Genomic DNA, 21093 nt, shown 5'->3' with positions numbered 1-21093 from the left:
ATGGAGGACCCCCCGGCTAGGAGAGATTGGGAGTGGCAAATGAGAGGACTGAGGGGTTCCGGGAGATAGGAGCCAGCGGGGTCCCGCGGGATAGGAGCTGGAGACCCTAAGCACAGGTTTAGGGGCCTTTGGCGCCTCTCAGTCGAGGGGCAGTCCGCCTGAGACCTCAGCTGCTGGGGCGGCGGCCCACGCGGGACTGCCTGGGATGCGGGAAGGGGGCCGGGGCCCGACAGGCAGGAAAAGAGGGAGGGAAGTAGCCTAGCAGCCAAGCGGGCACCGTGCGAGCGCACACCGTGTGTGTGTGTGTGTGTGTGTGTGTGTGTGTGTGTGTGTGTGTGTGTGTGTGTGTGTGTGTGTGTGTGTGTGTGTGTGTGTGTGTGTGTGTGTGTCTCATCTCGTCCGTCTGTAGGTGCCGGGCACAGCGAGACGCCGGCGAGAAGGAAGAGGAGGCGAGAGGTGAACTGAGTTTGATCCTGCGGCGGCTACAAGTGGGTCCGGGGCGGGCGGCGGGCTGCGGGCTGCGGGCGGCCTGGGCGGGGCTGGAGGCCGGCGGGCGCTCACACGCTCCGGCCGCCGGCCTCTCACCACGCCTCCGGCTTCGAGAGCGCGGCGGAGGTGGGGGTGGGGGTGGGAGTGGGGGGTGCTGGCGGAGCGCCCACGGCGCAGCCTCCCGGCTCTATATAAACACACGCATCGCCTGGCTCTCAGAGGCACAAATTCACATTGAGAGAAGCTTTTAAAACCATCAGCCCTGAAATCCTGCCTCCTGCTTTTTCCCTTCTTTCATTCCTTTTGCCTTCCTTTCTCCCCCCCCCCCCCCCTTTCTTCTCCCAGCAGCAACTCCTGAGCCGAGAGACTGCGTCCCGGGACGGACTGCCTTTTCTTAATTGATACAATAGCCCAGCTCGGGTTTTCACCTCCTCCCCCAACCCCACCCCGCCTCACCCCTCCCGCCAGCCGCCGCCGCCGCCGCCCCAGCGCCCGCCCGGGGCTCTGTCGCCGGCTGCGTCCCGTCCGGGCCGCGGTCCGCCGGCTCCGCACCCGCGCCCGCCGCGCCGCCTCGCCCGCCGCGCCCGCCTCGGGGGTGCAGCGGCGGCTCTGGGGCTCCGGCGCGCCGCCCAGGGCAGCCCAGGGGCGCTGAGCTCGGCCTCTCCACTCGCCTCAGCCGGGGAGCCTTCCCTCTCGCACCCAAAGTTTCTGGGTTCGTTGGAATTTGGGGATTCAGGATTTTTTCCTTTTTTTTTTAACCTAGGAATTTGAGGGGAAAACTTTTGACAAATCGATCGCACTTTCTCTCCGCTAGTTCTCTGTCCCCACCTCTCCCCCCCCCACCCCGAGCAGGGGAAGGGGCTTACGAGAGAGGCTCCCGCTGGACAAAGTTTTCCAAAGTTTTCCGAGTGTGATGGTTGCGGGGAGAGCTAATCCACCAGCTTGATTCACGGCTTCGTCTCATCACCCCTCCAGCAGCCCCTAAGTCCGCTATAAGGGAACAAACAAACAAACAAACAAACAAAGTTACACTCCGAGTCGCCTCGTGTCTCCTCTCTCTCTTCTTTTAGGCGATTTCCCCCCACTGTCTCCGCTCCCTTCGCAGCCTCCACTTCCCTTCCCTTGGCTCCTTGCTCCTTTTCTGTTTCGGCCGGAGGTGCCAGGACCCCCGGCGGCAGCCTCCCCTCCCCCGCCGCTCCCGTCCCTTCTCGTCTGGCCCTCCCCTCCCCCGCCGCGGCCAGCACAGCCAATCCCCCGAGCGGCCGCCAACATGCTCTTTGAAGGCTTGGAGCTGGTGTCGGCGCTGGCCACCCTCGCCGCGTGCCTGGTGTCGGTGACGCTGCTGCTGGCCGTGTCGCAGCAGCTGTGGCAGCTGCGCTGGGCTGCCACCCGCGACAAAAGCTGCAAGCTGCCCATCCCTAAGGGCTCCATGGGCTTCCCGCTCATCGGAGAGACCGGCCACTGGCTGCTACAGGTAAGGGCGCTCTAGCTCCGTTGCTCTCCAGGGTCCGCTAGCGGCGAGCACCAGGCGGATGGAGCCGCGGGCCGGCCAGGGGGCGCCGGGAGCCTGAAGGCACGGGTCCCCGCCCCGCCCCTTCCCTCCTCTCTGCCTGAGCCGCCCGGGCTTCCCCTGCCCGCCTGCGGAGTGGTTCCGAGCCCGCTGGCGCCGGGCGCGCAGGTTCAAGGGGCTGGTAAGAGAGGTTCCCGAATCCGAGAGGGCTCCCAAGACCGACTTTTTCCAGTCGCGAGCGACTCAACAGGGGTGCATCGAGCGTCCTGGGGGCTCCCCGCGCAGCGCGAGCCGGAGGGGGCATCCAGTCGTGAGCCGCTTTCGCCTCCCCTTCGCGCTCCAGGCCCCAGTCACCGTCGACTTCCCGGGCTTTGGCGGTGTCACTGGGACCCGAAAACTGAGTCAGGGAAAGAAAGAGTGGGCCAGTGGCAGCCAGGATTGCCCCTTTAAGACCCGGGCTGTGTTCCCGCCGCGTCACCGGCCACGCCAGGTACTATAGCCCCGTTCTACGGTCTGAGAAAGTGTGTGTGTTTTGTGGTGGGGGAGGAAGGAGGTAACCCAAGGAAAATGAGAAGCCTGAGACCCGAGGTTTCTCGGCTTTCGGAGAAAAGGGTCTATTTACTTACTGGGTGGGGACAGTTTAGCAGGGGAGAGTAACTTGGGAGAGGTGTGTGTGAGACCCATAGAGTGCGTTTGTGTCTGTTGTGAGACGCCACACAACCCGCACTGCTGGTGATAATGGGGGTGGGCGCGTCGGGGACCGGACCCAGGTAGGTAATGGGGAGATTAACCTGGAATTAACACCCTCAAGTGCTAGATAATCGCTTTTGCAATTCGATACACAGCAGGTTTTTCTTTGGGGGGGGGGGTCCTCTGGGTTAACCGCGGAAGGTGTGTTGTGTGGGCGTGTGTACGCGTGTTTGTCCGGCAGATGCTGTTAGGAGTTAGCAGAAGGTAGGCTGTACTGAAGCAGACAGCCTCGGCCCGGGAAAGCGGAGGCGGGAGGTGAACGCAGAGACCTGTGAGTTTAGAAGTGCGAAAGCTTGGCTTGAAATTAACAGACGCGTGTAATCCGCGTGCACACACACATACACCCTGCGGAGCCCCGCCCCGCGCCAATTGACAGCAGAGCTGGGGCGGGAGGGGCACGCGAGGTTCCTCTGCCCTGCGGTTTTCCCAAGTACCGGTATCAGCCCATCTCTTTGGGGGCCTGTTCGTGCAACCAGGTGGGGTTCACTTCAACCAATGGGACCTCCCCCCGCCCCGCTGCCGTAAAGAAATCCCCAGAGCCTCTCCCGTGCCAACACACTTAAAGGGTTAACTGCAGCGGTGGTCTAGGCTTTTGGCCGAGAATTTAGGAAATAAAATATATTCACAGGGGCGTCGGCCCCCGCCGTATTAGAGCCAATTTGCAGAATTCGCGGTCTGTCACCGCCCCCCCTTCCTCACCGCCCCCACCCCACCCCCGCCACCAACGTCCCCTGACCGTTTCTCCGAATCCCACAAGGGCCTCTGGGGCTCCGCGTCCGACCCGCACGTAAGATGGGGAGGGGGAAACAGGCCTACGCCACCCAATCCGTTCGCCCCCGGGGCCCTTGACTCTGAGGTGAGAAGGAAATGGGAGATGCGTGTAGAGAAGCACTGAAGGGGTTAATGGGAGCCCTCTGAATCCCAGCTTTATTTTTTCGGAGTCATTTATCAGATTTTACGGGGGGACCTCCAAGGGCTCTCCGTTTCCACCGTGCGCCATCTAAACAGAGCCCAGGGCTAAAAATACAACATTTTTGTATAAATTGGACTCGCGGCTCGAGCGGCCGCCCCTATGAAAGTCCTCTTTGTGAAGACCGTGGAAACGGCGGACAAATAACTCTTTATTAATGCCACAAAAAACGCACTTTAATTATAGTTAGGCAGATCAGAGGCGGGGGAGGGGGTGCCGCGGGAGAAAGGCGGCGGCGACCTCGGAAAATTCACAACCCAACTTTTGTGTCGAAAGAAAAGAAAAACAGAGGAAACGCAGGAGAGGAGAGTCAGACGTAGTGAGAGAGACCGGTACAGCAGACCGAGGGAGGGAACCCCGCTCTCTGCCCCCTTTTGTCGCACCTCCACCCTCGCCTTGATTTCTCTTAAAGGGGTAGACGCCGTCTAGAACCGCGGCAGGGTGGCGGGAGTTCTCCCCGACCCGCCAACCTGGGAGTGGGGCGGTGTCCCCCGCGACCCAGTCCCCCTCCTGGAGGCGCGGGCGCTCCGAGCTCGCTCCCTGTCGCGCGCCCGGGCCGGAGGCACACGTGGAAAAGTGATTAGGGCTCCGGGTTCTGCAGAGTCACTTTTCGGCAGGGCTGGGGTGTGTACACATCTAACTGGCGAATGCTTTTCCGTGGAAGAAGGGAAAGTGAGGAGGGGGACCAACCCGGGAAAAGAGGAAGCGGAGTGTCCCTTCGGGGAGTGCATGACCCCACAGGTCTGGAGCCGGCATCCGCACATCTGCAGGCGGGCAGGCGGGACGGCCTGACAGGTGGCGCCCCTCCCCTTCTCACCGGCTGTTGCCCTGGCCGGAGAAAGGTTAATGCAGGGTGGGGTGGCGAGCTACTTCGTCAAAGGTGCGCGGGACGCCCCTGCTCCCGCCCTTCGGAGGTCCCCTCTGTTTCCTGTACCCGCGTGGGGCCGACACAGCCAGCTCCTCCGAGTGCCGGGCCCGGGCCGGGGCCTGGCTCCGCTCTGCTCGCGCTGCCGCCACCGGGGATCCGGTTACCTGAGACGGCGGCCCCGCCCAGCCCTACCCCGCCCCTCGGGAAGCGCCTTCCTCTGCTCTCGCGTCCCAAACTCCAGGGCGACGACGAAAAGTCCTCCTCAGTTATTTCCAGGGCATATTGCATTAGGAAAATCGCGGCTCCCGGCCCATGACTCTACCCTGCGGAGCCCTCAGAGGGCCGCCGTGTCCCTTCGTGGCCCACATCAGCGAACGGAGGAAACCCCAACCCCCATCTGTAGTGATTGCCTCCGGGCACCGACCGCTCGCCGCTATAAATAATCTTTGGCCTGCGGCCACCCCGCGGGGTCTCGCCAGCCCGTGGCCGGGAGCCTGGAAATATTTATTCCGAGAGTCTCCCGAGCGCGAGGCGGGGGAAGGGGGAGGCGGAGGTTCTAGCTTCTGGTCCCGCAGTCCAGGATATCTTTTCCCTCCCGCAAGTCATTACTAAAAAACAACCTCCCGGGGGGTTGCCCTGGGCCTCTCGCCCCCTTCCTTTATTGATTATCCTCTAGGCCCCAGTTCTTATGCATGCTGTGAAAAATAAAACCTACGTGCGTGCATGCGTGTGTGTGTGGGGGGGGTAGGGGACTGGTGCCCCGGGTGGGATTCTCCGCCCCTCCCCCGCGGGCCCTCGAGGCTGGGCCTCCCAGGTGTCCCATCTGGAGATGTGGGCCCTGAGAAGGTTTTTGCGTGGCACCCGCAGGGTTCTGGCTTCCAGTCGTCGCGGAGGGAGAAGTATGGCAACGTGTTCAAGACGCACTTGCTCGGGCGGCCGCTGATCCGCGTGACGGGCGCGGAGAATGTACGCAAGATCCTCATGGGCGAGCACCACCTCGTGAGCACCGAGTGGCCACGTAGCACACGCATGCTGCTGGGCCCGAACACGGTGGCCAACTCCATCGGCGATATCCACCGCAACAAGCGCAAGGTAAGAACTCTAGGCCAAGAGCCCCGCACCCGTGCTCTGATCCTCTTCTCTCGTGCACCTCCCTCGGGGTAAGGAGTTCTCGGAGACTCGGGGACGTCCCTACCAGAATCCGCGCCCCCATTTGCACACCATGTGGGAGGATCCCGAAGCTCCCTGCCTAGACGGCTGCGATCCCAGATCCAGGGCCTGTACAGGCCTCTTGCGGGTCTGCCCTCTTGGTAAGCCACCAAGCCGTGCGCACTACCAGGCCCAACGGGCGGCTAATTGGGGGTTGGTTTGGACAACTTGAACATGCGGCGACAGGGGCGTCCAACGCCTGTCATCGTCGTATTCCACAAACCTGGAAAAAAGAGAGGGCGGACGGTGGCCAGCGCTCCTCCTTTTCGTCCCCTGGAATTCCGAGGACTGTTAACGGATCGTTCTAAAATCACACCTAGCTTCTCGGCCACAGGTTGCTTAAGGGCGGCGCGGGCAGGCGCGGGGGCTGGGGGCACCTTGTGGGCAGCGGTTGCTGGGCCTTGCCTGGAAGGGATGAGGTGAAATTTGGGCCACTGCGCGCACCGGTCTGGACAGAGGGGGAAGGGCGAGGGGTGGGAGAACTTCGGCGAGCCGAGGCGCGGCGGGGGATCAAAGCGCACCTACCCCCTCCCATAAAGAGGAAGAGAAAGTGGGTGTTTATCCTGTGGATTTCCCGAGCGCCTGGAAGAGGCGCGGAGGAGGCGAGCCAGCGCGCAAGGGGCAAGCCTCCCCGCCCCCTCCCAGGGCAGCGCCGCCGCTGCGGCTCAGAGCGCGGGCGGCACGTGCTGTTTGAACTGCAGTAACCCGAAAGCTGAGCCGCCGGCGGGCGGGGCGCCGGCCCGCCGGCTTAAAGCGGCCGCGACTGGGGTGCGGGGGTGGGGAGGGGCAGCGCTGCACGACCTCCCCTCCCTTCACTTTTTCCATTGGGTCAGAGGACTCACCCGGTTTGAAACCTAAAGGAAAGGGAGAGGCAGCCTCTGATCTCCGGGAATAGTGGCAGAGCCTGGGAGACAGGAGAGGGCCGTGGTGGGGCAGACCCCTCCTCCGGACGTCTGTGTGTGAACAGAGGAGTTCATCCTGTAGAATCTGTCGTCTTCCGAACTGCCTGCGAAGAGTAGTTCTCCGTAACAGATAAAAGGAGGAAAAATCAGAGGGGACTGGTCAGCACGTACACCACCCCGCCCCCCCGCTAAAGCACGTATTTCAGGGGCTGGGAAAGGGGCTCTTGAAGTGGTCTTCCCATCTGCTTCACTAGAGCAGGAAGCAGCTAACAGAGCCCGGGGGCAGATGGGAGGGTTCTTGGGAGTGGCTGGGAGGGGGCCCGTAGGCTCAAGAATGGGGGCTCTTCAAATATGCCGAACACTCCTTTTTTTCTTAGTCTTTGTGACTCCACCAAAAGCGTTATTTCAAAGAGTTAGGAGAGAGCCTGAGCCTCAGAAACCCAGCTCCAAAGAATGTGGCTGCTTCCTCATTTTATCTTTCTAAAGACTTTGACAAGAAAGCAATTACTGTCCCTTTCTCACAGAAGAGGAGCCCGAGGCTTGGAGAGATTGAGGGACTTGAACCAGGTCGGGTAAGGAAGCAAAGGCAGGGCAGGGCCTGCAACACGGGCATCCAAGGGAAGAGTTGTTTCTAAGCCAGCAAGTAGAGCCCTCCTCAGCCCTGCCCACCTGGGGCTGCCAGAAGCTGAGGGTCAGGGTGGAGGTGGGGAGGGAGTGCTGGCGGGAAGAAGGCTTGGTCAGGACCTGGGGGTGCAGAGGGCTTTGGGGAGAGGCTGTTGCCCTGCAGTTCCCTGCACCCTCTGCCTGACTTGGCTTTGGGCCTCCAGGTGGGGAAGGCCCTCCTGGAAAGCTCCAAGGTTTTGGCTTACATCGTCCATTTGGGAGGAAGGAGGGGGGTGCAGATGAATGCTGCTGGAGGAATACACCGGGGAGGAAGCTGGAGTGAGGGACAGGGTGAGGGGGTGGGACCTGGGTGGGGCCAGAAAGGAGGACCACAGATGAGGCATAGTCTCTCGCTTTCAGGCACCCTTGCCCTCTAGCACCTTGCGGATAAGGGAGCAGCCAGAAACCAGCTCATCCTGACAGAGGCTTGGGAACCCAAAGCAGGGTTTCTGTGTGCTAGTTGTGTGCTCGCTATGTGGCATGTGTGTGGGTCCTGTGTTAAATGGGCAGATGAAAACATCCTTCCCCCGCCAAATCTCTAATTGATGTTCCATAAACTTAAGTTTACTGAGTTAAGTAGCAGGCCTTAGATTAGATACAAGCATAGAAGCTGGAAACTTGGTCCTTGCCCTTAAGAAGTAGAATCTAGCTGGAGGGATGAGAAGAGAGTACTCAGAGGCACACAGGTTGGTCCTGGAGAGAATGGCCAGTCTGCTGGACCCAATGCCCAGTGCACCCAACTTGGCCAGGGTGGGGACTGCCCTGTGCCACTCACACTGTCTTAGCCAGCCCACGCTGCAAGCAGGGACCTGGCTGGAGAGTAGGCTGCTGGGCCAGGCCCAGCCTGGTTAGGATGTACTCGCAGGAAGTGGGGGCCAGGTGTGCTGAGGCCCTGCTGGCGGGAAGCTAGGACCGTCACTATTTCCACTGGGGCTGCTACCCCAGCCCTTCTCTGGAGGTCTGACCAGGTGTGCTGGGAAAGGGGTTCCTCACAGCCATCACTGCAGTCCAGGTGTTTGTCCAGGCTGCCCTGGTGGTCTAGGGCCAAGAGGGAGGGGTAGGGTTGCCAGGGAGAACGTCCAGAATACCTTGCCCAATCTAACAGAATCCTCTCTGGAAGCCAGGCCTGTGTCCCTGTAGCTGCGACCTCAGATTCTGTCCCTCGTCCTTTGTTACCCCTTCCCTACCTGGGGCCAGGAGGTCTCTGGTTCATGGGGGAGGGACTGCATCTCTCTTTGTATGCAAAGAAGCTGGGAATTGCCCTGGAAGCGTGGATGGAGTCTGATAGGGAAGATGGGGCGGGAGGGTTACCAGAGAAGGGGGTGGTTGTCATGGGTAGTTCTGGAAGCGTCCAGTGCCCAACCCCACACACCAGGGTCAGACATTTCCTCTTTTCCTCTGGAGATAGGGCTGGGCCTCTGTGCACCAAAGGGCCAGCATCTGCGGGGCGTTTCAGGCAGTGGCCTTGAGATTCTGTCAGAGAACTTGGAGTGCATCCCAAGGATGAACTTGGCTTTGGAACTCTGGACTGGAGAGACCCTAGGAGTGGTCTTCTTGCCCCTCCTCCCCTGACCCCTGGCTTCAGGGACTTCTGTGCCCGTGGCTGAGGTGGGGGAACAGCTCCAGACATTTTGGGGATAGGAATGAAGAAGCCTGACCTGCCCACCCACCGATCCTCACTGACTTGGCCTTTGGGCCCCGTCCTGGCTCGGGGAGGAGCTCAGGCTCAGGGTTACTGCACTCGCCTCAGACATCCTCTGTAGGCTTGGGTTTATGTCGGGGTGGAGAGGCCAGGAGGTGCCTCAGCAGGAGGGCAGAGCCAAGAGGGCCCATGGTCGTGGGGTCCTGGGGGAGGCCGGCTCAGACTGGCTCCAGGTGGCCTTTGAACCACTGCACAGCCTCTGGCTTCAAAGTCATGTCTGCCAGGCTCAGCTCAGGGCAGAAGTTTCCACCTGTGTGGGATGGGAAGGCGGTGGCGTGGCCAGGCAGCCCTGCTACTGGGAGCTCTGTCCCCACCCCCTGGCAGAGGCACGGAGCCTTTGTGCTGCCAGCGGAGGTCCTTCACCAAAAATTACTGTAGCACCAGGGGCTGCTGAGGGGGCAGGTGGCAGGAGCGGATGTCTCTGAAGGTCAGTGGGGGAGGGTGCCCACGGCCAGCCACCAGGGCGCCTGGGAGTGGGCTCCTCCCTCTGCGTGCCCTTGTGTCAGGCAGGGGTGAGTGGTGTGGGCCCTCCCTTTCACCCCCCTCCACATCCTTTTCCCAGGGCAGGGTGGGGTCCAAGGCTGTGATGCTGCGATGCTCGCTCTCCCAGCCTTGGGAGACAGTTGTGGCCTTGGCGGGAAGTGGGGAGGCTTGGCTGGGGTCTGCTCTGGCCCTGACCCCTCTAAGCCAGTTGTATCTGTTCCAGGTTCCTGGGGCTGAAGGGCAGGGCGGGTGTGCCTCCAGGGGCTGACAGAGTAGCCGAAACAGCTGGCCTTACCCTCAGAATAGATTTGGGCCCTAGAGGAGCGTCCCCTTCTAGCTCTTAGATACATCAAGAGCCCCCAGGACTGGTAGAGCGTGGCTCAGCGGGGTTTGGATTGGTGGGAGGCAGGGTGTTCAGGGACCCTGGTGAGTGTGGCCAGTTGTGCCCCAGACTGTGACCTTGGGAAAGCCCTTCCTTCTTTGGGCCTCAGCTTTCTCAGGGTTTTTTTCTATGGTTGGAGGAGGGATAGGAGGGTCTGGACAGAACTCAGAGCCCGGCAGGTATGTGCCAAGTGCTGCTCTCTCCCCTCAGCCACAATGTGGACAGTCAGAGCTGGACTCGAGTTGGGGACAGATACTCTGCCCACAGATTCTGGGGACCCAGAAGGGGCATACCCAGGCTGGGGGATCTGGCCAGCCTCTCCCAGTCAGAGGGGCTGAGTGGGGACTGGCTCGGGAGGCAGCCAGGGTGGAGTGGAGGTCCAGTGGAAATGCCAGGCAGCTGAGGGATGACGTCCCTTCTTGTCCTCCCACTACTTGAGCATAAAGTACGCACCTTGGCCTTACCCCTGCGCTGTTCGGACAGCTGCCTCGGTGGCTGTCCGCCCTCTGTTATTCTTTCCACTCCGCAGGCCGCGGCCCTGGTGGCTTGGCTGGGTGGCCTGCCTAGGCCCCCACCCTCCCGGGCAGCTGCCTCCATTCCTCCCAGTCTGAGTCACTGGACCGGGGAGTGGGTCCCCTCTCTGGCTCTTCCTGCTTCTGAGGCTGCCCATCCTTCTCTCCATCCATCCACAGCCGCCAGTTGAGAAGGGGAGGTTATCGGGCTGAGCGGGTCCGCGTGCAGGGTCATGGGGCTCCAGTGAGCGACTCCCCTCCCAGGGGCGCTGGCTAAGAGGCAGGAGTGGGGAGGGAGGCCTGGGGGTGTGGGGGAGACATTTGTAGGAACAATTATACGGAATTTGAGCCTTGACGAGCCCCCTGGTGGTTCCCCCGACCCTGGGTATGGATTCAGCTTTTATTACAGGGAGAGCGAGAACCCAGGATGTGGGCTCTTGAGCCAACTGCATTGTTGGGAAAACCCATAGAGGTTGGGGGAGGGCTTCCAAGCACATCCTTCAAGGCCAGAGCCCGTCCTGCTCGGGGTATGTGCCTGGAGTTCCCAGGTCTCCCGTGCACTTCCGCCCTGCTCTCCCCAGTGCCAACCCTCATGGGATGTCCATACCTGCTTCTCCCTGTGCAGGGCTCTGCCCGAGCCAGGCTGGTTCCCGGTGACCTTTGTCCAGCATTCTTGGCTCACTTGTGGGAATTCCAAGGGAAGCCCCAGAGGGAAACAAAGCAGCCCTGGCTCCTGCTGCAACTGCGTTCAGGCCGTGGGCTCTGGGGCCTCTGGGAACCCTTCCCCTCTTCACGATGAGCTGCTCCGCCGGTGCCTTCCCCTGTGCCCAAGTCCCGACCCTGATCGCCCCCACGTGCCCAGGCCTTCCTGTGCCCTGGGCAGCACCTCCGCCTCCTCCTGGCCTTTGTGGTGGGCGGTGGTTTCTGGGCTGCCCTGGCTTTGGGAAGTGCCCACGTTGTTAACCCTGGGCACGGTCCCAGGGATGAGGCCCTGGAGTTTCCCGGCGCCTGGGAGGCTCTGATGCCTGTGGAACAGCTGGGCGGGAGGCAGGAGCATGGACTTGGTGACCACTGAGCAAAGCCCCTTGAACCTGGAGTGCCCGCAATCTGCCTTTGCTCGGCTTCTCATTTGGGTAGTTTCTCCACCTCTGGGGGCCTCTGAGGAGAAGCATGGGACAGCCAGGAGGAAAGGGACCCCAGAGCATCCAGTTAGACTCCTTTCTGGGTCAAGATAAGAGCCCTGGTCGTGGCTGAAATTCTTTCAGAAGCCCCACCCCGGGGGGCCTGCAGGTGCAGGCTTCCTGCGGTCATTTCAGCTCCTGACCTTGCTCAGGGCCCCTTCCCACCTAGAGGTCAGGTGTGGACCCCCTGCCCTTGGAGTCACTCTGCCCAGTCCCAGGTCCCCTTGGGTCCTTCCTGCTCTCCGGGGCCCCCAAGGCTGGAGAAGGAGCGATTCAGCCGGCCATCGCTAGAGGGCGCAGGGAATGTAACCTTTGGGACAGACGGGGCAAGGCTTGTCCCTGGGTCCTGTCTGGCCACTCCTCGGGGTGCAGTGGGGTCCCTCAGAGCTCCCCCTTTGGTAACCCTGGGATGGCCCTTCCTGAGCCACCGTAGCCCATACGAGGTGTGTGAGTGGGGGCCCGGCAGACACTTACACCAGGTGACGGATGCCGTGCCGGATTCTGGGCTTCTCTGAGGGGAGAGCGTCTACTCAGGGACACACGGATACTGGTGTTCGTGCGATCTGTGCATTGAAAGGGACCACAGAGATCCCCTGGTTCAACCTTACCAATTCACAGATGAGGAAACCATGAGGCCGCAAGGTGACGTGGCCGTGATCCCACAGTAAGCTGGTGGATGATCTGGGAATAAAACTCAGGTTTCTGGGTGCCCAGCCTGCCTTTTCCCACCACCCACTGCATCTTGGGAGCCTGGCTGGCTTTGACTTCGGCTGGTCCTGGTCGGCATGGGCCTCTGCTTGATTCCCCCTCCACATGCCCACCTTTGGGCCCAGGTGTCCTGTGTGCTGGGGGCCCTGGCCAGCCCCTGCTACGTTCCCTCCAGGGCAGTGCCCTTGACTCTGCCCTAGGTTGGCTGGCTCTGGCCAGACGTGGCTCCCCTGCCCCTGCCTGCCCTACCTCCAGCCTCCCCACCAACACTTGGCAGCCACAGTTACCATCCTGCATCCCTCAGGAGCCTGCTTGGCTCCCACGGAGCACTTACTGCTCCTTCTGTGGGCTCTTTGCTGTTCATAAGGGCCCCTAGCAGGCCAGTGATGGGCTCTGGGGCAGGGCCCCACTCCTACCCGTAAAACTCCTAGACCAAGAGTGGAACCTGGCATCCTAAGGACACTAGGGTCCAGGGGGGCGGGGCTGAGGCAGAGGGCACCCTGGCGGGAGGTGGCCCTGGAAACTCCCCGGGCCCTCACAGCTGAGCAAGGTGTGAGTGACCTGGCCAGGCCTGGGCTGCCCCTGGCCACCTCCCCTCATCCTTCTACATTTCAGCTGTCCCTTAGCAGCAGGAGCAGCCCCAGACAGTGCTGGCTTTTCTGCCCCTCACCGGCCTCCTTCTCTCCCTCCCTCTGCCCACCGGGAATTTCGGAATGAAAGTGCTATTGTGAACGCCTGGCTGGGCCACTGAAGGGCCAGCACTGTTATTTCTGCAAACCAGCCCTCCCATTAGCCATGCAGGGCTGAGGCCAGGAAAATGTTACCTTTTCCTCCTTGAGCTGACTGCAGGGGAAATTCTCACATTTACAGTTTGTGCGGTGGTTGTGTTTGGGGGCAGGAGGGGAGGGTGGGCGCGTGTGTGTGGTTTGCGTGGGGTTGATGGGGTGCGGCTAGAGGAGTACTTGTCTCCTTCCTCTGCGCTGCCCGCCCCCCCCACCCTCGCCTTCCCCGGTGAACTTTCCCTTGGCCCCGGTGGGGGTACCCCCTTCTGCTCTGGACTCTGGGGGTCGGGGCTAGACATTGTTGGTTGCCCGTGTGACCCACCGGCCAACAGTAAATAAACTAACATCTTACCCTGTGCCGTACACCCCGGGCAGCAGCGTGAAACTAGGCGCAGGGGCATCTGGGTGAGGAGGGGGCAGGGAGGCTGAGGAACTTGCTCAGGAATCAGGAGGACTGCAAGCAAGGGAGGTGGAAACAGGGACTCACTGGCTACTTAAAATGGACCGGGAAGATGCGGGAAATTAAAAGGCCTTCTGTTTGGCTTTCTGATCTTTTGAGGTGGGAAGTCTTGCCCCCATCCCCGTGCCTCCAGACCCGGCCACACTGAAGACATTTGGATGGCACAGTTAACAAACCCCCTACGATCTCTGCCCAGTAGGTATTTCCCAGGGAGTGAGAGCAGTCTTGGGTCTCAGGAAGTCCTGCTTGCAGTCTAGCCTTGGACTCTCTTGCTCTCCCATCAGTGGAGGAAAAGAGCCACTTACTGCTTTCCACCTCTTCCTTGTCCAGTCCGTTCACCTGTGTTCTGTTCCTCCTGGGCACGTCTGCCCCGTGGCCTGGGCGTTCGGGAATGGCCCCTGCAGTGGAGGGGCAGCCTCCCCTCCAGCCCTGCCCAGCACCCTCTTGTGTTGCCCCCCACTCTGGTATGGCCACATCGCCTGCAGACCTGTTGGCAGCTGGACTGCCCAGTCCCCGGGCTTTGCCATTATTTGGAGCACATGGTTTTCTGGGGTTTCAGAAAGGAATGCCAGCTCAGGTCCCCCTGTGAGTGATGTTGAATGTCCCGACTTTGTGAACTGTGTTTTAATCCCGTCCTTCCCCTGCCTCCGCTCCACGATGTGGGCAGTAGGAGGGGGGCTCAGAGTAGAGGAGCCAACAGAGGGACTGTGTCTGGAGACGGCAAGGCTTGGGCTTGGTCAGGGTAAGGACCTGGAGTGTTCCCTGATCACAGTCGTGGGAACGGTGCTTCAGCTGGGCCGAGCGGGCAGGCCAGAGTCCATCTGACCCTCTGCCTTCCAGGTCTTCTCCAAGATCTTCAGCCACGAGGCCCTGGAGAGCTACCTGCCCAAGATCCAGCTGGTGATCCAGGACACACTGCGCGCCTGGAGCAGCCACCCCGAGGCCATCAACGTGTACCAGGAGGCGCAGAAGCTCACCTTCCGCATGGCCATCCGAGTGCTGCTGGGCTTCAGCATCCCCGAGGAGGACCTCGGCCACCTCTTCAAGGTCTACCAGCAGTTCGTGGAGAACGTCTTCTCCCTGCCTGTCGACTTGCCCTTTAGTGGCTACCGGCGGGTGAGCACCCAGGGCCTGGGAGGAGAGGAGACGGGCATCCGTGAGGCCACCCTGAGGGAGGGGCAGCTGACTGCTAAGATGGTCACTGGTCACACACACAGAGGGGAGCCTTCACCCAGGGTCACTGCTGCTTAGATGGGAACTCTCAGAAGAGTCCCCACCCTGCCCTGCTCGGCCTTGGGAGGAGGCCCTCAGGGACCCTGCCCTTCCCCTTGGGTAACCAGATGGCCTCCTCCCCGCCTCAGGGCATTCAGGCACGACAGACCCTACAGAAGGGCCTGGAAAAGGCGATCCGGGAGAAGCTGCAGTGCACGCAGGGCAAGGACTACTCAGATGCCCTGGACATCCTCATCGAGAGCAGCAAGGAGCACGGGGAGGAGATGACCATGCAGGAACTGAAGGTGGGGCGCCCCTCCCCACCCGCTCAGGCAGCACACACGCCTGCGCTCCGTGCTGGGGCTGCTCAGGGTGGGAGCACCCACACGGACGGGGCCTCCCCTGCCCTCCCCACGGCTTGCTCTGCACCCAGTCCTGGTGGTGAGTGGTCCTCACAGCAGCTGGGCCCCGCTGTCTCCATCCCACCCACAGTCCCATCTACCATGTTGGAAAAGATACCGAAAACTGGTTCTTAGTAACCCTGAACAGACACGGCGTCCGCGGCGTCGTTGACCCCCTCACTCTCCCCAGCCAGCCCCCCACCCCGGTATTCACTATTTCAGTGCATTTCGTGGCCACAGTAGCCCTAGGAGGTCACCTAGGGGAATGCGGGCCCAGAAGGAGAAGCCACTTGCAGGAGGGCAGCCTCAGCCCTTGGGGAAGAGCAGCCTTTTCAAGTGGGTGGCACTTGACACTCTCCCGGCCTGCCTGGCACTGGCGGTGCCCAGTTGGGCTGCTGGCCCCAAGACTGTCCACACTGGGCTCCAGGAAGGGCTTCCTGCCTGCCCTGTCTTAGGGTGGGTGTTCCACCCGAGGAGGGAGCATTAGTTCGTCCTCGTCTAGACTCTGCCACTCACGTGCTTGCCAGGCGCCTGTGGACACTTCACTGCCGACTGCTCTGTCCCCACTGTCTCTGCTTCCCTGTATTCTAGCCCCAGTTTTTTTTTCCTCATGAGCCAGGAAGGAGCCCCAAAGACTTTCCCATTTCATAAGAAGTTTTGTGACTTGTAGGTGGTGGCATGGCAAGTAAAGGACCTGTTCTTTCACTCCCCTCTCTGGGCTCAGCATTTGTAAAATGCAGGGCTTGGAACAAGATAACTTGGTGGGGCCTTTCTGTGGGGCCACTGCTCCCCGGAGGACCCTGGAGGGGCTCTAAGTCTTCTGGGGACCACCTTCCCTCAGCCTTCTGACTGCAGTTCCATCCCAGGTCCTTGTGGGTATGACCCCAGACTGCTTTCCCAACCCCTCAGCTCTCCTGACCACCTACCAGATGTCCTCCTGCGGAGGGAGGAAGGAGCTGGGGCTACCAGTCTGGAGGCCCAGGTTGAGACCCTGCACCTCACCCCCACTCGCCCGCACAGTGCCCGCTCCTTGGGATTTGCTCTCTTTCTGCTGTGAGCTCACTGCACTCATTAGGGCTGCTGAGGCCGGCCCTGGAATTCGGCAGTGAGTGAGAAGCAGCCCTTCCCCAAGGGACTTTTAGGCTCGTGCTTCTGCCCAGCCAGGGGACTGGACCCGTGACCTCTGTCCATCGTGGCCCAAATGGCTCAGCAACGTGAGGCTCAGAGGAAGCAGCAGGGCCCAGCTAGATAACCCTGGGGCCTGGGGGTGACACCGGCAGAGAGGGGCTGCCCCCAGGCTGGGGCCACCAAGCCGAACCCAGGTTGCAAGCGGTGCCTCTTTGCTTCTGCAGGACGGGACGCTGGAGCTCATCTTCGCCGCCTACGCCACCACCGCCAGCGCCAGCACCTCGCTCATCATGCAGCTGCTGAAGCATCCGGCCGTGCTGGAGAAGCTGCGGGAGGAGCTGCGGGCCCAGGGCATCCTGCACAGTGGCGGCTGCCCCTGCGAGGGCACGCTGCGCCTCAGCACGCTCAGTGGGCTGCACTACCTGGACTGCGTCATCAAGGAGGTCATGCGCCTGTTCACGCCCGTCTCCGGGGGCTACCGCACTGTGCTGCAGACCTTCGAGCTCGACGTGAGGCTGGGCCCGTGAGCTGTGGCGTGGGGGGTTGGCCGACGGGAAAGACCAGCTCCCTGTGGGGTGCCTCAGCCTCATGGGGAGACGGTGCTCGCTTTCGGGGAGCTTTCAGGCTGACGGGAGGGACCCAGCAGGGACCTTGCCCCAGATGCTGGGTCAGATGCAGCCCAGCTGGGTGTGCTGTGAAGCTGCATGGGGACATCTATAAGTAGATGGACTGACATGCCAAAAGGGGAGGCTGGCCAGGCCCCCGGGGACCACAGTGGGGTGCCTCCAGGAACCTCTGGGTGGGGGCTGGCAGGCAGAAGGTCCTGGGTCCTCTCAGACCTCCTCTGGTTCTCACCACTGCATCCCACCCCTGCCCCCGCCTTGCCTCCAGGGTTTTCAGATCCCCAAAGGCTGGAGTGTCATGTACAGCATCCGGGACACACATGACACGGCGCCCGTGTTCAAGGACGTGAACGTCTTCGACCCTGATCGCTTCGGTCAGGCGCGGAGCGAGGACAAGGATGGCCGCTTCCATTACCTCCCTTTCGGTGGCGGTGTCCGGACCTGCCTGGGCAAGCACCTGGCCAAGCTGTTCCTGAAGGTGCTGGCGGTGGAGCTAGCCAGCACGAGCCGCTTCGAGCTGGCCACCCGGACCTTCCCCCGCATCACCTTGGTCCCCGTCCTGCACCCTGTGGATGGCCTCAGTGTCAAGTTCTTTGGCCTGGACTCCAACCAGAACAAGATCCTGCCAGAGACGGAGGCCATGCTGAGCGCCACGGTCTAGGGCGCCAGGCCTCGGGGCGGGAGGCGATGGAAAGGTAGAAACCTGTGTGTGGGAGTGGGCTGGAGCCCGGGGAAGAGGAAGGGCCCCCCAGGCCTTGCCCGCCCCTCTTCCCCTCCCTGGCAAACCTGCCCCAAGGCAAAAGGGCTCTCCGGGGTCGGGCGCTCCCCCTGGCCCCTGCTTCTCTCTAGTCTCTCCAGTCCCCAACAGCTTAGCTCCCCCGGGAAAGGGCCTGGCCCCCCGCCTCGCATGCCCATCACAGTGTTAGATGTCGGCTGTGCTGCAGCCTTTGCTTGTGATGTTCTGAACTGGTCTCTCCCCTCCCTTTTCTTTCGGACTCTTTTCGTGTGAGGTCAGGTGGTTGACATGGGGGGAGGGAGGAAAAGAGGTGCCCCCTCTGGCCCTCTCTTCAGCACCCCCTCCCCTCGGGCCTCGGCTCAGATGGGACGAGTGCCCCTCCCGGTGTGGCCACCAGTGCCCGCGGGGAACAGCATCCTGGGTAATAGAACACCAGTCCCCCTTGGCAGGGCGGGGCCAGGCTGTAACCAGCCTGGAGGCCCACCCCTTGCCGTTTTGGACATTTGAAATTACCTATTGCTGCTACTTTTTCTCTCTTCTGACCTTAGGGCAAAGGAGCCCCAGGCCCTGTCCTCCCAGCATCCTCCCTGGTGGCCCTGGGCACGTGCACTGACACCCGCACCTTTCTGCCAGGCGGCCTGGAGCCCGCCCTGCTCCCTGTTACACATACACCCAAGGCCCTCGGCTCATGGATGGCCTGCCCCACCCCCATATTTATTCACTAATATAACCGAATCTTGGTGTCACTGGGACTGGAACAAGTGTCTCCTCCGTCCCCTGGCCTCCATCCCAGCTGTCCCCGGCAGGACTTCTGCAAGTGACCCAGCCACCACCCCCCAGCCCCCCGCCGGCCTAGGGTCGAGCAGCTCCCCCAGGCGCCAGACCTTCTGTGGGTTCAACCTCAGAGCCTCACTCCCGAGGTGAAATCCAGCACCTCTGCCTTTGTCCCCTGGTGGGGATGGAGAAACGGCCCACCGCCTCCCTCCTCGCTCTGTCAGAAACCTTGATCACCGGGGATTCGGAGGCCGCTGCCGTGTCCCACTCGGTCACTCTTCACCCCACTGCCCCCCACTCTGCCTAGTGAGTATAGGGAAGGATACGGGTTCTTTCTTCTGACGGGGAGCCAGGGCCTCCGTCTTCCTTCTTTCAACCCTCACCCTTTGCCTTTGCCCTTGGAAAGGTGTCCTTGAAGTCCCTCCCCCCTCTATGCCACTGTCTGCTTAGCCCAGCTCAGGGGTGCGGGGACCAGGTGAAAGCAAGGGGAGGTGAGTGCAGACGCAGCCCTTCCTCAGCGCCGACTCAGGCCCTCTGCTTGGTCTTGAGGCAGCTGAGGAGGGCGCTGCAGCGAGAGCTGAGGAGGGTACGTGTGATTCGTCAGAAGTGATTTGGTTGAAAGCCGGCTGGTCAGGGGATGAAAGAAGAGCAGCTCCTGCCGCTGGCATTTTGAGTGTTGGCAATTAGGGATGCCTCCCGGGGATGGTTTGGGGCCTTTGGTGAGTCTCTAAGTGATTGTGTCTGTTTTCAAGTTTTTCTTTGCTTTTCGTGTTTCTCTGTTGGCTTTTGATGTTATAAAAGCAGTGAATCCGCTTTAGGAGAAAATAAAAAACACACAGAAGAAGAATGCGGGACGTGGGTTCCCCGGTTGCCTCTCCGTAGCAGTGGCCCGTGTGAGCAGCTCAGTGGCACCCCCAGTGGTGTTCAGTGGGCAGGCGGCAGCCCCCGGCGCCCGCCCCCATGCACACCTGCCTTGTGGCGGGCTTTACAGGAATGGCTCGTGCCTGCGGACTGTTCTGTCTCCCCCATTCTCAAGTCTTTCATTTGGTTCCTACCTTTTCACTGTTAAAAGGCAAGTGCGGCACAGACGTTATTGGCAAAAGTTGACATTAATAAAATGAGTAATATCTCTCAATCTCCCCCACCCCACCGCCCCATTCTGAAAAACAGGCAAAAATGTGCAAAGGCTCATCAAAGCTTGAAAACAGCTGCACGGTGCACCAGAATCTGTTACCTACAAAAAAGCCCGGCGTCTGGAAGGTTCATGCTCCTCTCAGCTGACCCAGCTTGCCCTGAACCAAATGTCTTTGACTAAATATCGAGGATTGCAGTAAGGCAGCTTCAGACAGGAAGCCTGCCAGGCCTGGCCCCGGCGAGGGGCAGGGAGCTGGAAGGCTGCGGGAGACCTCAGTGGCCTTTGGTTTGGGTGACCAGCCTGGGAGGGGCAGAGAAGGCAAGGCCGTGGGGATCCCTGTGAGGGAGGGAAGAAGGATCATTTGCCCCGCTGGGTCTCAAAGGCAATAAGAAGGGAACTGAAGAAAGCTCTTGACTGGCTGACAGGAGGGTTCCAATGTTGAGACTCACCCATGTCTCCTCTTTACATCCATCCGTGTCTGTGTGCTAGCGTGTAGGTTTTATAGAGGTAGCATCAGATGGGTGATGTGTTCTCACTTAACCATTCCTACTATTGTAACTTGACATGAAAAAGACAAAACCCCACAAAACTCTTCCCGCCATGGGCTTGCAGATTGAAGCACTTTCAATGTTGGGCGTTGGCATTTGTGTTCTGGTCACCATCCTGACCCTGCCCAGATCGCTATAATATAATTTTATACACAAAACTTGTTTTTTCATAAATGTTATAATTTTGTGTCTGTCTTTATAAACTATTATAAGTACTATTTTTGTTATAATTCAAAATAGATATTTAGTATAAAGTTTTTGCTGTTAAATATTTGTTATTTAGTAAAATATGAAGCTTTTCCTCTATTGTAAACATGGTCCAAAATGTTAATATGTTTTTATCACAGTTGTTTTAATATTGAAAAAGCACTTGTGTGTTTTGTTTTGATATGAAACTGGTGCCGTGTGAGTGTTTTTGCTGTCGTGGTTTTAATCTGTATATAATATTCCATGTTGCATATTAAAAAAAGTTGTGCATTTTGTGATTTTGGAAATACTCAATGTGGCTCTTTTATAGGCTTCTATAATAAACCTTGAGGACTCACCCTCGTTTGGCTCTCTGGTCTCTGCCTTCCCAGCTCCCTGAAAGGATCCTCCCGTCCACCCACCTTCCCTTCAACAGCACCCAGTCCCACCTGTCAGGCAGGAAGTTCTTCCCTGCAGTGTTTGCCCTGAGGGGCCAGCCCCCATTCCCTGCATGAAAGCACACAGAGGTCCCGTGACTGTATCCTGTGAGCGGTAGGTTCCCTGGGGAGGGGAGGATGGACCTGGAGGGCCACTGTCCCCAGAGACCTGTTGCAGCATGGGGGCAGCTGGGGGCCGCGCCCCTGGCCATGTGGCCGATTCTGGCTGGGCCAGGTGTCTCGGTCCTGGACGTGGCAACCAGAGCACTGCAGAGTCCATCTTGTTCACACGAGTGAGGACGCGGATGTCCACAGCCACGTGGCACACATGAGCCACGAGAG

General features: G+C 60.4%; 1 protein-coding gene across 1 annotated transcript; it reads left to right on the top strand.

Moving 5' to 3' along the window:
• Positions 1–1759: 1759 nt before the first annotated feature.
• CYP26B1 (cytochrome P450 family 26 subfamily B member 1) lies at positions 1760–20663 on the top strand (the record flags this gene model as incomplete). The annotated part of the gene is made up of 6 exons (XM_082672335.1): positions 1760–1963; positions 5455–5679; positions 14412–14687; positions 14933–15088; positions 16537–16821; positions 17204–20663. The coding sequence occupies 6 exons, from the start codon at positions 1760–1762 to the stop codon at positions 17594–17596; spliced, it is 1539 nt and encodes a 512-aa protein (XP_082528461.1). The 3' UTR covers positions 17597–20663.
• Between the last annotated feature and the right edge of the window lie 430 nt (positions 20664–21093).

The sequence above is a fragment of the Grampus griseus genome, assembly GCF_964374135.1.
Source record: "Grampus griseus genome assembly, chromosome: 15".
Lineage (NCBI taxonomy): Eukaryota > Metazoa > Chordata > Mammalia > Artiodactyla > Delphinidae > Grampus > Grampus griseus.
Note: the sequence above shows the minus strand (reverse complement) of the source record. Positions and strands in the feature narration are given on the sequence as shown.